This window comes from Lissotriton vulgaris, chromosome 4_1 (assembly GCF_964263255.1).
Source record: "Lissotriton vulgaris chromosome 4_1, aLisVul1.2, whole genome shotgun sequence".
Taxonomy (NCBI): Eukaryota; Metazoa; Chordata; class Amphibia; order Caudata; family Salamandridae; genus Lissotriton; species Lissotriton vulgaris.
In genome coordinates this window covers 1,872,946,525-1,872,961,670 of record NC_141691.1, presented here as the reverse complement: position 1 = coordinate 1,872,961,670, position 15,146 = coordinate 1,872,946,525, and the positions used below count along the sequence as shown (strand labels likewise).

Sequence of the window (15,146 nt, the reverse complement as noted above, 5' to 3'; positions counted from 1 at the left end):
CACCGAAACCGCCCTCATTGCAGCAACAGACGACATCCGAACACTTCTTGATAACGGAGAAACAGTGGCCCTCATTCTTCTCGACCTCTCGGCCGCCTTTGACACAGTCTGCCACAACACCTCAGCAACATCGGCATACAAGGAAAAGCCCTGGACTGGATCATCTCATTCCTCGCCAAGAGAACTCAGAGAGTCCAACTTCCCCCATTCATCTCAGAGGCCACTGAAGTCATCTGCGGGTACCACAAGGATCATCACTCAGTCCCATCCTCTTCAACGTTTACATGAGTCCACTCGCCTCCATCGCGCGTCAACACAACCTCAACATCATCTCTTATGCCGACTACACCCAATTAATCCTCTCCCTCACCAAAGACCCTAACACCGCCAAAACCAATCTTCACGAAGGCATGAAAGAAGTAGCCGAATGGATGAAACTTAGCCGCCTAAAACTCAACTCAGACAAAACGGATGTGCTCATCCTCGGACCCTCCCCCTCTGCCTGGGACGACTCTTGGTGGCCTTCCGCCCTGGGCACAGCACCCACACCCACCGACCACGCACGCAACCTGGGCTTCATCCTTGACTCCTCTCTCTCGATGTCCAGACAAGTCAATGCAGTCTCATCCTCCTGCTTCAACGTACTTCGTATTCTCAAAACGATCTTCCGCTGGATCCCCCTCGAAACAAGAAAGACTGTCACCCACGCACTGGTCACGAGTCGACTGGATTATGGCAACACACTATACGCCGGAATCACAGCAAAATTACAGAAAAAACTCCAACGCATCCAAAACGCATCAGCGAGAATCATATTGAACATCCCCCACCACGATCACATCTCCGGACACCTAAAAGACCTCCACTGGCTTCCCGTCAACAAAAGAATTACATTCCGTCTTCTCACCCACGCACACAAGGCCCTCTACAAACTAGGACCCGAATGCCTCAACACTCGACTATCTTTCTACACACCAACCCGCTAACTTAGATCGTCCAATCAAGCCCTCGCCGCAGTCCCGCGCATCCGAAAATCCACCATGGGTGGCAGATCCTTCTCCTTCTTGGCAGCCAAGACTTGGAACTCACTCCCCACTCACCTCCGCCTTACTCAAAACCACACCTCGTTCAGAAAAGATCTCAAAACCTGGCTATTCGACAAAAACTGAACCCCCCTTCCCCAAGCGTCTTGAGACCCTCTGGGTGAGTAGTGCGCTATACAAATCCCTGAACTTGAACTTCCCTTCTGCACGCTACCCTCTGACCTGCTGTGCACACACACTCCTGTACCCTGAACTTCTCATCACACAGTATTCCCTTAAAAGTCATTGCTTAGTACTCCTGATATATGTTGTATGCAAATCACACAGTGTTCCCCGGATACCCATTGTTGTGTGTACCTCGGATGCACATCACTCTCTTTTTGCCACCAAGCCCTCCTGGTGCAGTTAACCCCCTTGTCCCAACTGCACATAACCCTGGGCCTTTGTTGTGCAGGGTTTTGCATGTCTGTACTTAAGTGCGGGTGTGTCTGTTGCCCTGTGTGCTTTCTACCTCGTACAATGTGCCTTGGTGCTTGTTCATGTGTTGGCATTTGGACTCTGGTACTTAGATGTTTGTTGACCTATATACACAGGTGTCTGTAGCTGTATTGATCTGTGTGTGCAAGGGATGCCTATAGCTCTGTTGTTCTTCCTGAGTTTTTACATTTATGAATGTTTTGTGTATGCAAGCATGTAATGTGCACATACAATATACAAAATCCAAATCTATTGACTTTGTCAATGAGTTTACAATGTGGGTAGTTCCTACCAAGCTCCAAGGTGCACACCAATTCACAAGATGGATGCAGGTCAGGGATAACTATCTAATACTTCAGTGTGGGACAACATAGGTCATTTATTTCTGGCCACACGCGCCTGACCAACCCTGGCTCAACCACATTTTACGCCACAGTTTATGGATCATCATTTACACAATAGGAGATTTTCAAATTCTTATAGATAACAAAGCTGACATGAGATTCTACCAGAAAAGCGTGTAAGTTCAGAAACGAAAACATTGCCATGATAAACATATCAGTTTGTTAGAGAAAACATAAAAAGGACAGGTTAAAAAGAGGCACTTTGGAGTTACATTGTTTAATATCACAGCTTTGCACGATGGAAGCATCCAGACCTGGCACTGATAAAGCAGGCTGACTGAATTGAGTTCTGCAGTGTGAGAACGCCACCGTGCAGCTATTTTGAGTCTTTGTTGTGCTGTGTGTGGGTTGTGTCTCGGCAGACTTTTTATGCACTGAGGCCACTTGAGTCAGTAGCATTAATCCTGTAAACACGGCACTGTTTTGGCTAGAAAACACCGCCATTATCTGTATCATAATCTGTTATCACTATGGCATTAATTGATTTTACCACTGGAATTTGAAACCTTAAATTACTTTTTAAAATAACTCCAACACATGGCTTTATTTCTTGTTCTGCATCTCTTTTGAAATGAAATATTCTGTCATTTGTTTTCACAGAGAAACCATCGCTCAGCAAGACAGCTTCATAATGATGACAAATCTGATGAGAAGTCAGCAGGAACAAAAATCTGAAATATCTCAGCTGAACCAGAAGTTAGGCAATGTGGAAGCGCTGATTCGACAGCTCCTGCCACCGCCTGGTAACCAGCCGCCCTGTCACGGCTCCAAAGGCCTATGTGTCTATGGCTTATTGTGCTTGCTTAGCTCACCACAACTAGCATAGGAATCTATTGACCAAACACAAACCACAGACCAAGGAGACAATCTGATGAGCTGTTTCCCTCGCATAAACACACCAGTGTCCAAGGGGTCCAAGCACAACAAGTGCACAGCAGACATGACAGGAGAGCCAGACGTGGCTCAAAAACACATCTTTTTCAATGATACACCAGACCCTTTTGCCATGGAAACCACCACGGCGTCGCCTAGGCCTTTTATGAATGAAGGATTGGTCCTGCCCCCTCAATGGTTTGCCTTAACTAACTTATTAGCGAGTCTGACAGCTCTGAGGGGAAAGCATCCCTTTGTCGGACCTTTGCAGTGACGTCTCCTTTTTAATTTGACTATGGCACGATTGCACGTGCTCCTGAGAGGTATTCAATATTTATCGCATCCAATAGAATGCAATACTCCAGGGATTAGAATTTATTCCATCGAATAGATTCTGTCTATTGTGAATATTGCTTTCAAAATCGGACAGAAAATGCTGATCCTGGTGCTTTCTGCGCCGAAATCCACGTCTCTGTATTTCTTGTATTTTTCCTTCTTTATGTTTCAGCAGGTTTTGACCTTCCGAAGGGTATGTTGGGAAAATTGTGGCATGTGGAATGTAATGCACCCAGTAACAACCGGGTGCGAGAAACTCTGCTATACTCAAAGGGCCTGATTCACAGAACTAACTTAAGACAAAATCCTAAACTTACTACAATTTTGGTATTCACAGAAGGCACTAGCAGCCTGATTCATCAAGCCAAAATGGGCTCGCAAAGGGCCAGATTCTGAGAATCTGGCCCTTTGCGAGCTCTATTTTTGCATTTGGGATTCATCATCCCAAATGCAAAAATCGGTAATAGCGATGTCGCAATTTTGCGAGGAATTACATTTAAGGAATCTCTATTTGAGATTCCTTAAATGCAATTCATCATCCATTAAAAAATTGCGAATTCGAAATTGCATGTTGCACACACACATGTCCTTTGGACATGTGTGTGCGCAACACCTGTTTCAATTTGCATTTAAGGGGTGCTACAGGGTGTCCTTTGGACACCCCTGGCACCCTTTAAATCGCTATCTTATTTGCGATTAGCTAATTGCTAATCGCAAATAAGGAATACTCCCCATTCATTCCTATGGGCATTTTGGCCCATAGGAATGAATGGGGAGTTATTCTTTATTTGCGATTAGCAATTTGCTAATCGCAAATAAGGATTGTGTAGGAATCGCAAAGCTTTTTGCGATTCCTACATGAATCCCGTTTTGCAAATCTGTAATAGCGATTCCTTATGAATCGCTATTATAGACTCGCAAAACGGGTCTATGATGAATCAGGCTGTTACTCATTTTGGTATTCACAGAAGGCACTTACTCATCAATGAGTAAGTACCTTCTGTGAATACCAAAATGGTAGTAAATTTAGGATTTTGTCTTATGTTAGTTCTGTGAATCGGGCCCATAATTCCGATCCCTGGGATTGACAGTAAACTGGCCCCTATGTGGCCTGTTGCCCGAGCTCCACTCTGGTCTCATTCATGAACTGCAGAGAAAGAGTCGATCAAACACACTTTTCTATTGTGATTGGTGGAGCAGAGGCCGGGCGTGCTTCGCAATTAAGGATTTGTAGGATTATAGGAGAAGAGATGGCTTTACAAGGAGTCACAGGGCAATAGCTGTATACACCCTCAATAATTCTGGCAAAAGAAATTGCACATTGGGCATGACATAGGGCTGCTTTAAATATAAATAAAAAGTGGTTGTACGAAGCAACATATTGTACAGCAATGTGATGAACCTGTTCCAGCACATCACAGGATGGCAGTGTCTGCTTCCTAGTGTGTCTTGCCCTCAAAAGGTTTGCGTTTTGCCAGGCAATTTGTATTTATTTATTTTATTCATTCGTAGAGCTCAACCATACCCTAAGGGTTTGTAGCGCAACTGACATTGTTATTGTTTCTGGTCGTTTGTATAGTGTACAGTCGGAGATTAGTAGGACATGACTGCACGTTTCAAAGTGGTTTGGACCGGATACGACTTTTGGAGATGTGTGGTCAGCGGCGAGTGAGAATGTGCTGTGTGAATGTGGATGGTTGTGTCAGAATTCATGTTTTGTGGATTTGATTGGTGAAACCACAGTATAGTAGAAAATATCATATACTAGTACCCCTGGTTGGTACACGTGCCTGTTACTTAGCAGATTTAACATAAACATATTAGTAGTTATTAATACTAGTTAGTTGATGGAACCAAATGCGGTTCAGTTCCTTATTTGCCAGTAAAGGTCATATCTGAGCTTGTATGCTCAGATTTCCCTATTAATGAATAATGTTGTAGTATAAAATGTGGTATGTGTTGCTATTTGATCATTCGATGAGCATAGTATGTATGGTTTGCAGCATCTTCTTAATGATAAGTTATTGTTCTGGGCACTGGGGGAAGCGGGAGAGCATTCTAAAGAAAAGTTGCTTAACGTGAGTAGTGTAGAAGGGTCGTCTACAGATTGGATGATACTGTGCAGAATGGGGGTTTCTGGCCGGAGAACATCAGCAAGTCGGCAAGAAAATCAGGTCCAATCCCAAGCTGCGCTTTGTGGTCAGAGTACAAGGCAGGCCTTACACTTAATACATTGATGAATTAGCAACCAGTGAAGTTGAACTATGTGTGACCTGTCCTCTTTTGGCGTGGTTTCCCCTATCTTTTTGCCTCTGACCTCCTGTTTTTGACTGTGTGCTGCATTTCGTTTTTGCTGGTCTTAGTACTCTGGACACTTTACCACTTCTGACCAGTTCTCCCTATCTAAAATGTACTGGTATTTGTTTTTCCCATAATTGGCATATTTGATTTACTGCCAAGTCCCTAGTAGAGTGCACTGTTTGTGCCCAGTGCCTGGAAATCAAATGCTACTAGTGGGCCCGCAGAACTGACTATGCCACCCATATGAGTGGCCCTGCAGACATGTCTCAGACCTGCTACTGCAGTGTCCGTGGGTTTATTTTTAAACTGCCATGTCGACCTGGCAAGTGCACCCATGTGCCAGGCCCAAACCTTCCCTTTTCTTACATGTAATGACGTAAATAATTAATTTACTCTCTTAATTTCTATGCAGGTAAGTACTTAATCAATAATAACTCAATCGGAAATGAAAGAAAACAGAGTCCGTGGTGTTAGAGTTTCTAAGGGTTTTATTCCTCATAAAGGAATCAGGATATCATGTTCTGACCACCACAGGGGTGTCAGAAGGGATAGAGCGCTGAAGTTTATTATCAATACATAGCTTATATACTTGATTTATACATAGGAATCAATGTAAGAGGCGTAACAGCTGAGAGAAGACAAGATAACAGTATACACGTGGTACTAGTACATCATCAAGAGGCGTAAACTAGGCGTGAACTAGAGGTGTGTGCTAGAAACGTCACTGATAGGTGACGCAAGTGGGTGGCACCAAGGGGTGGTGCTAACAGAATGTTGCAATGTCAGCAGAAAATCGGAAGCTTGGATGCGCGCGCAGCTGCATGACGTGTGATTGACGGGGTGCAGGGGACTTGACATTTACACTGACGGAAAGAGACAGAAGTCTGGCATGTCAGATCAACTTGTACTTCTATCATATCTGATATCTGATGTTTAGTAACTATACTATCTGGGCGGAAAGGTCTCTAGGGCAGAAGCTACTCTATGCTAACTGTGGATGCGTGTATGAGCGCCTAAGTGTCTACATGTGAAGCGTGGGGGCACGGGGCCTTCCATGGAAGCATGGCAACGGAGGCTATGAATTACTTGCATTAAGACAGGTCGGCCCTTTGGCTCTGCAGCTGGAGAGGATGTTTACAGGATCTAGTAGGCTGGAATGTATTCTCGGGGAGCGGAACAGATAACTCGAAGGTTATAGTCAGTCTTGGCAGAAAGCAGGCTTGAGCTGAGCGCGAGGGGCCGCGCTGAAAGTAGGACAGAGTTCACGAGTACAGAAGTAGCCTGGGCAGAGCCAGGAGCCACAAAAGAGGTTCAGATGGCAGGGATTCAGGGCCTACTCTGGCTAGAGCAGGAAAAAATGGAAAGTGTACTACAAAAAGACGGTGGCATAGCATACTTAGGAACGGACTATATAATCCATTCATGGTGGATCTGAAAGAGGACAAGTTGACGGTGGACGCAAATGTATTTGCGTCTTCATAGCTGGCACAGGAGGGAAGTTACATGCACTTTAAGCTGGTACATGGAGTCGGTGGGGTACGCGCTAGGGAACACATCATGACCAAAATTTAATTTTCCTCATTCCCTCCTTGTTCCCTACGGACCCTTCATGAAATATCGATCCTCATGAATCGATCAGTCTGTTCTTGTAACATCATTTGTTCTTCTTTCTTTCGGTTACGTTTTGAATGAAAACTGGAATGTTCAATACAAGAGGTGGCACACAGTCCACAAATCGCTGGCCCACACTGCAGGCACAGGCAGCAACTGAATACTAGGACTAGGCCAATGCCTAGGAAGGATAGGATCTTCCATCCCCAAGCTGTTAACGTTGTCCAGAACCAACCGGACCAAGTCCAGGTGCCTGGAGTCTGATGTATCTGATTTGCAATCTTATGGAGACGGGTGATAGCTTGATATACAGATGGTGCATTTTGTGGGATGAAAACACAGCAGCTTGACCCGATGACCTTACAGGCTCCACCTCTATCTGCCAAGATGACGTCAATTACAAGACGATTCTGAAGGACAACAACCCGCATAGCGGACTGCTCTTCTGTTAAGTTACCTAGGGCGGAGGTAGTTTCATTTACTACTGCTTCAAGTGTTCTAGTTAATCTGCGTATTAATTTACTATTCTGGACAGGGCCTAAAAAGAAAAAGAATCCTTTATTAAAATCAGTGTACTGTTCCCATGCCGTTTCTGTGTAGTCGACAAGGGGGGCATCTCTTCTGGGTCTATTCTTTACTAGATTGCTATTTCTATGGTAATCAGAAGGAGCTAGAAAAACAGGTGGTAGGAGGAATGCAATATAACAGGTACCATCCCAATCTGGAGGTAGACGAATGTATGCGGTATGACCACACACAAAATAAGAATGACTGGTAGCTTTAAAAGATGATTTTCCATCATCACTGAATTCGACCACAGTAGTGCATTTACTATGACCTAAGTGTACTGAACCTTTCTTCTTGATACATAATTCACCAGTGACTGGTAGTACTGACATAATGGGCAGAACTGGTGTGGCTTTGGATTCGACAGTAAGAATCATAAGGCTAATTGTATAATTACCTAATCCATATACTTCATTTTCTAGATCAGTTCCTATTCTAGTGGGGAGTCCCTCCTTATCCGGGTAACAGACATCGAGCAGGACCAAGTTCAAGTTTCCCCAAACCCAACCCCCATCGAAAACAGCGATGTCGGGATCTAAAGAATTAATTATCTTAAACCATGCTCCGCAGGAGCCATTGTGAGTGAACGGATACGGAAAGAGAGGCAGGGCTCCCTTGTAATTCTGGTAGGGAGGGAGTCGGCCACATATCCAGCAATTTGTAGCATTGTTAGTTTGATGAGAATGATGTAACATACTAATGAATGTATTGTTGCGCAGCGCGAGTCTGTAGGAAAGCTCATGAGGAGGTAACTCACTAAAAGTGTGTTCAGCAGAGACATTGTAAGCAGATTGTTCACGCTTGAAAATAGGATAGTAGATAGGTAACAAGATGCTAGCAACAATGATTAAAATACTGAGAATAAACATAATTATTAGTGTCACTATGCAGTGACTACGAAGTGATTTGCAATATGTTCTTTTCTTTTCTTCTCTCTCTCTAACTCGATCTAGGGGATACATGTCAGAAACTATTTAACCGATTCACCTAGGGGAGGACTTAAACAATTAAACTGTCTGACTTGCTAGATCGTAATTTCATGCGGTATTGTTCTTGAGGAGTTTTTTCTCTCTTGACTTCGGTAAAGTCTTTGTTATCACAGTCTTTGGTGGGGGTGGGTGTGTCCTGTTCCGGTTTCAGTCCTGGGAATGTTTTGATATGGCTTAGGTGGACCCACCCCTTTCTGCCTTCCAACTTGACTGCGGTCTTTGTAGTAAGGAGAACGGTCTTCGGAGACTTCCAGCGGGGCTCCAATGGACTTTTCCTGTCGAAATTACGGACGAGGACAACGTCCCCGGGGCGGACGTCATGCGGCTTCACATCGGTGTTGTCAGGGAAGGCTGCGGCAACCTGTGAACGACATGATTGGAGTGCAGACATCAAGGAGGCAAGGTAATCTGTCAACATATTAGAATCAACATCGGTTATCTTTTTAGGAATGGGCGTCCCCCACATATTCTGTGGTCTGCCAAAGACCACTTCGTACGGAGATAGCCCTGATCTCGAATGGGCGACCATTCTCATATAGAACAGTGCCACTGGCAGGGCGACTATCCAGTCGACCCCTTTTTCCTGACATATTTTGGCAAGGCGGACCTTTAATGTCTGATTATGCCTTTCTACAAGGCCTGCTGCTTCTGGATGTCGGACACAATGGAACTTCCACTGGTATCCCAATAACAAGGAAACTTCTTTCATTAGGGCAGACGAGAATGGCTGACCGTTATCTGAGTACACGACACGAGGCAAGCCGTACCGTGGGAAAAATTCACGAACCAACTGTTTGGCAGTGGTCGGAGCAGTGTAATCTGGGACTGGGTATGCTTCGGTCCAGCGGGACAGAGCACAGACAATTACGAGAACATATTTAAATCCTCGACAACGGTCCATCTGGATATAATCCATCTGGAGGACTTCAAAAGGGTGATCGGGAGGATGGAATCCACCTTGCTCTACAGGGACGCTTTTACCTGGATTGAACTGACAACAGATCATGCAAGTACGCACTTTCTGTTTTGCTGCTGCTCGTAAGTGTTTATTGTACCAGAGATTTTGCAAACTGTCTAGCATTGCTTTCTCTCCTAGGTGGGCAGGACTATGTGCTGTATTTATCATGACTTGAACCATGGAGTCAGGGAGAAACCATATAGATTTCCCCTTCGTCACCCAACCTTGATCTGTCTGGATCCCTCCTAGTTCAATCCATTTCTTTATTTCTTCTGGAGTAGCATGTGTCTGAATGTCAATAACATCTAGTGTGGGATCTCTGACTGTCATGCAGTTTGTCGGATCTGTTGTCTTCATCGTATCAGTTGTCTGAGTGTGAGTCAGTGCTGTATGTTTTGCTGTCTGATCTGCCAGGTCGTTACCCTGGGAAACAGAATCTGTGACTTTAGTATGTGCTTTGCACTTCATGACGGATATGCCTGAAGGCAGATGTATTGCTTCTAACAGTGCTTGAATGAGTGGACCATGTTGTATCTTTGTACCATGAGAGGTCAGGAAACCTCGTTCCTGCCAGAGCATGCCGAAGTCGTGTACGACTCCGAACGCATAACGGGAATCAGTGTATATGTTAACATTTCTGTTCTTGGCTAGTATACAGGCTCGGGTCAGAGCGATGAGCTCTGCCGCTTGAGCAGACAGTGTATCAATACGATGTGTTTCTTTGACTTCAGTTTCAGTGGTCACGGCATATGCGGCCACTAACTCTCCTGTACTTGTTCTCATGCATGAACCATCCACATAAAGTGTCAGGTCTGGATTTGTCAATGGAACATCTGTTAAATCTCGTCTGGGCTTTGTTACTGCATTAATGATTTCTATACAATCATGTGGAGCTGGATCTGTCATAACTGTAGGTAACAATGTCGCTGGGTTCAAGATACTGCAGCGTCTGATTTCTATGTGTGGCTGGAATAATGTCAATTCGTAACCCGTAAGTCGTGCTATAGTCAAGTGTTGAGTCTGGGTTCTGTTTAACAGAACCTCTACAGAATGTGGAACTTGTACTGTTAACTGATGACCTAGAACAATTGAGTCGCTTTGTCTGATTGCTAATGCTGTTGCTGCTACTGACTTTAAGCATGCAGGGAGTGCCTGGGCTACTGAATCCAATGTACTTGAAAAATAAGCACAAGGCTTATGTGAACCTGCTTGATCTTGAGTGAGGACAGACAACGCTGTACCGTCACGTTCTGTAACAAAAAGTGTAAACGGTTTGCTGTAACATGGTGTCGCTAAAACTGGTGCTTGGCATAAAGCTTTCTTTAATTCCTCAAAGGCTTGTGTGTGTTCCTGAGTCCAAGGGAGGACGGTCGAAGTCGCTGCCTCCTGTGTAGTTAACTGAATGAGTGGTTTAGCTAGAAAGGCATATTGAGGAATCCATTGTCTGCAGTACGAGGTGAGGCCTATGAAGGCCCGCACTTCCTTTTGTGTCTGGGGTTGTGGCATGTTTACAATTAATTGAATGCGATCGGGAGTGAGCTGTCTCCCCACTTTGGACAGCAAGTGACCCAGGTACACAACTTGCTGAACACAGAATTGGAGCTTTGAAGGGGACACCTTGTGTCCCTTGTCGGCCAGGAAATGCAAAACTGTTAGTGATGCTTGTTCACATTCGGGCTCACTTCGTGCGTTGATCAGTAGATCATCGACGTACTGTAGTAAGGCGGTATTAACTGGCATTTGAATACAATCTAGTTGTCTTTTCAGTGCTTGACTATAGATGCTGGGGCTTTCTGTAAATCCTTGAGGTGCGCGGGAAAATTTGAAACTTCGTCCATTTAAACTGAATCCGAAGAGATATTGGCTCTCCGGGTCAATAGGTACACTGAAGAAAGCGTTCTTGAGATCGATTACAGTAAAGAACGTTGCTTCTGAATCAATAGCCGTCAATAGGGAGGAGATATCAGGGACCACAGGGTACTGTGGCACAATACATTTGTTCAGTTCTCGAAGGTCAATCACCAGCCGATATACTGGCGGTGCATTGCGGTCTGTACGTTTAAGAATTGGAATGATGGGTGAATTACAGATATTGGAGTCGGTCTCTACGACCACTCCCTGGGCAATAAGCTCTTCAATGATTTTCAGTAAAGCCACTACAGCATCGGGTGGTAACTTGTATTGTCTGATTCTGGGTAGAACAACTCCTGTCTTGAGTGTAACACGATATGGAGTGATATGCATACAACCTACATCAGCTGGGCCTTTTGCCCATAAGTGATCTGGTACATTTTTCAATCTGACATCAAAGTCACGTAAAACGTAATGACCCTTGAAATCCCGTAGAAAGAGTCTGACTCCTTCCGGGGAACAGCATATGATAGCCCCTAGAGCCTTCAGTGTTTTAATTCCTAACAGATTTTCTGGACATGATTTCGTAAGTAACAAATCTGTAACTCGAGATAATGGACCCACAGCTAGTGGTACTGGTTCTGACACTTCATTTACAATAGGCTGTCCTGAAAAACCAAGGGAAACATTCTGTGAGCCTGAGAGGGGTGCCCCTGGAACTTCATTATGACTTATAGTAGTGCGACTTGCCCCTGTGTCAATTAAAAACTTTCTGTCTTTTCCTAATACGTGACTATGTACATAAGGACCTTCTTGATCTACAGGAATTTCAATAAGAGGCAAATCACCTTCCCTCTCTAGGCTGTTTCATGTATATCGCTGATAATCTGGATATGCCGACTGGGCATACTGGTACATCTGTTGTGAAACTTGCCGGGTTGCGGCAGCGGGCTGTGTCTGAGCATGCTGTGGCTGTGGTACTGCTACTGTCTGTACTGTATGGGACTGATCATGCATAGGCTGTGTATTCTGCATTGGCTGTTCGTTCTGTGAGGTCTGTTGATGACCCTGTTCATGTCTAGGCGGACGCGGTCTTTCTTTAGTTTTACCTGTCTCGATGTTATGTTTCAGGACTGGACATTCATGTAGGTAGTGACCTGGCTGCTTGCAATAATTACATGTCCCTTTAACGGGAGCGGCAGAATGATTGGTCTGGGCCCCACCTTTTCTATGACCCTCGGCTGGAATTGTCTGAGCTACTAACATTTTCATTTTCGTGTCTTTCATACGTTTCTGTTCCTGATCTTGTTCTTCCCTAATTCTGTTCTGGTGATATTGTAACATTTGTAACATCTGTGATGGCGTATTTGCCTGCCAAGTACTTTCAACCTTGTACACTCTATTTTTAACTAGTGGTAGGGCGTTCTCTACTAATTTTGTTACAAAAAGGTGTGGATATGACTCGCTACTAGTTTTTAGACCACTATTTATGATGAAACATTTCTCGAATCGTGAATAAAAGTCACTAGTATCTTCATCTTGTTTCTGTTTACAGGACGAGATTGCGTCCCAATCTTCCTTTCTAGTTGTCAATAATCTTGGCAAAACCTGTACGATTAGACCTGGTAATGCTTTAGTCAGATCCCCAAGGCCTAACCCTGGGACTCGTTTGCTTTCTTCGTCTTCTATTTCCGCCCATGCTATCTTTGACTCTCCCACCTCCCAATCCTTCTCCTTTAATTTCTCGTAAATGCCCGTGGGCAACAGTACTTTCAACATTTTCGTAATATCATCATACGTGTAATCTCCCATTAGTAACATGTCTTTGAGCTCTCTGTGAAAACCTGCAGGGTCTTTATCATGGCACGGAACTAATTTCTTCATTTCTAACAGTTCTAACTTAGTCAGTGGTGTGTGAACATACACACGCTTCAAGCGTTGGTCCGTACCCATAACTGGGTGTACTTCTCGTAAGGGATTCTGACTTTCAATGCCACCACCGCATTGCATGTGGTACGTTTTTCTTTCTGGAGGCGGCGCGGGAACATATTCAGAGCTTAGGAAGTTGTAATACTTACGTCGTTGCTCTAGAATTATCTGTATTAATTTGGTACTAAAACCTCTCCATCTATCCATGAGTAGTGCTTCTAATGTCTCGTGTAAGGGACCTGGATCAGAATGATGATTTCTGAACTTGATGAGGAGGTGCTGAATCATATATACACCTGCTATTTTCTGCTCTTCCGGGGAAAGGTTCAAGAATGTCTGTACTAACGTGTCATCATTATACATGTCTGGATTTTCGGCCCATAATACAGCTGACCGAGCTAATTCCTGTTCGTCCATAGAGTTCAGTACATGGTACCCCATTCGGTCTCGAAGCCTTTTATCAGTTTCCTGGAACTGATGTTCAGAAGAATTCGGATTTGTTAACTCAGAGAGAAAGACTCTCTTGCTTTCTGGACGGACACCCTTCCTAAGGTAGGCTCCCCTACCTACATATGCTATAGTATCTGTAGATTTTCCTGATGCTTTTCCTGACGTTTCTTGTTCCTCTTCCTCCTCTGAGGAAGTTTTATCATTCTCTTCCTGGTGTGCTGTCAATACTGCCTTTCTTATTTTCTGGGACATACTGGCTATACAAGTCCCTTTATCATGCCTTGCGTCTGCTATATTTTGACCCCACTTGTTCAATGCGTCTAATTCACTTTGATCTGTCCCAGGCCTGTCTCGTTCTCTTATCACACAATTTATGAAAAATCGTAATATCTGTGCTTGAATGTCAACTTTCTGTTTATGCATGGCAGCTTTAACACTTTCGGGGTCTTTCCCTGTCAGTATGAACTTGTATAGTCTGTCGAGAATTTCCTGCATTCCTACATAGCATAGCAAGTTATCGGTGGCAGATCTTAATCGGAGTGATGCTAATACCATCAAATCGTCTTTTCCGGGTACCGGATCATATCTACAAACTGACATCCTATCTTTGAATGCGTCAAGCCGGGATGAGTAGGGAGACTGGAAAGGATTCTGCGTGTCCCTTAAATGCAATCTGTGTGTCGGTGGCGGGGTCTGTAGACCCGCTGTCGCACCTCCTGAGGCGGATGCTTGGGCATTATCTCTTCGCGGAGTCTGGATTTGGACTTGAATTTGTCGTTTAGTAAGATCAGGTAGGACTGGTTTCGGTAGGTCCGTTTTGAGTGGGGGAAGTGGCGGAGCTGGCGGAACAGGGGAGGTCTGTCGCGGTACCGGCGGAACATTATCTGGGGGCGCAGTGCCACCCCCATCCCTGTCAGTAGGCAGGGCACGAACAGGCAGATTGGTATAAGCTGGTACTACATCCTCTAGATATGAATTTAGGAATATGTCTTTAGTAGTTTTATGCATTACTTTAGTTGGAACTAATGGTGTCGGTAAGTTTTTCGGTATTTCTGATTCAGTTTCAGATGTGCCATCTGCGGCAAGATACATACCATTTACAAGATTATTTCGGGCACGGTCTATTTGTTCTGTTTTTACTCGGATCCCTTCAGTAACTAATTCGTTTTCTTGCTCTTTATCGGATTCTTTAAGTCTGTCTTCTCTACGGAGTGCTTTGTCAGCACGCTTACGTGATTCCTTACGCCAAAACTCTATGGCGTCCTTCTGAGATTGTCTGGCTTTCTTTTTCCATAATGCTTCTTCTACCCTCATGATGCACTCGGCATCCCACGTTCCAGTGACAGGCCATCTGTGT

General features: G+C 44.5%; 1 protein-coding gene across 1 annotated transcript in view; it reads left to right on the top strand.

Annotated features, from left to right (window-relative positions):
- The window catches only part of LOC147724659 (uncharacterized), a 1,014,146-nt gene that overhangs the window by 880,496 nt on the left and 118,504 nt on the right, over window positions 1-15,146 (top strand). Inside the window, exon 20 of the mRNA XM_086918077.1 lies at window positions 2,525-2,667. Coding sequence (XP_086774203.1) covers window positions 2,525-2,667 — 143 coding nt within the window. The remainder of the gene's footprint in view (window positions 1-2,524; window positions 2,668-15,146) is intronic.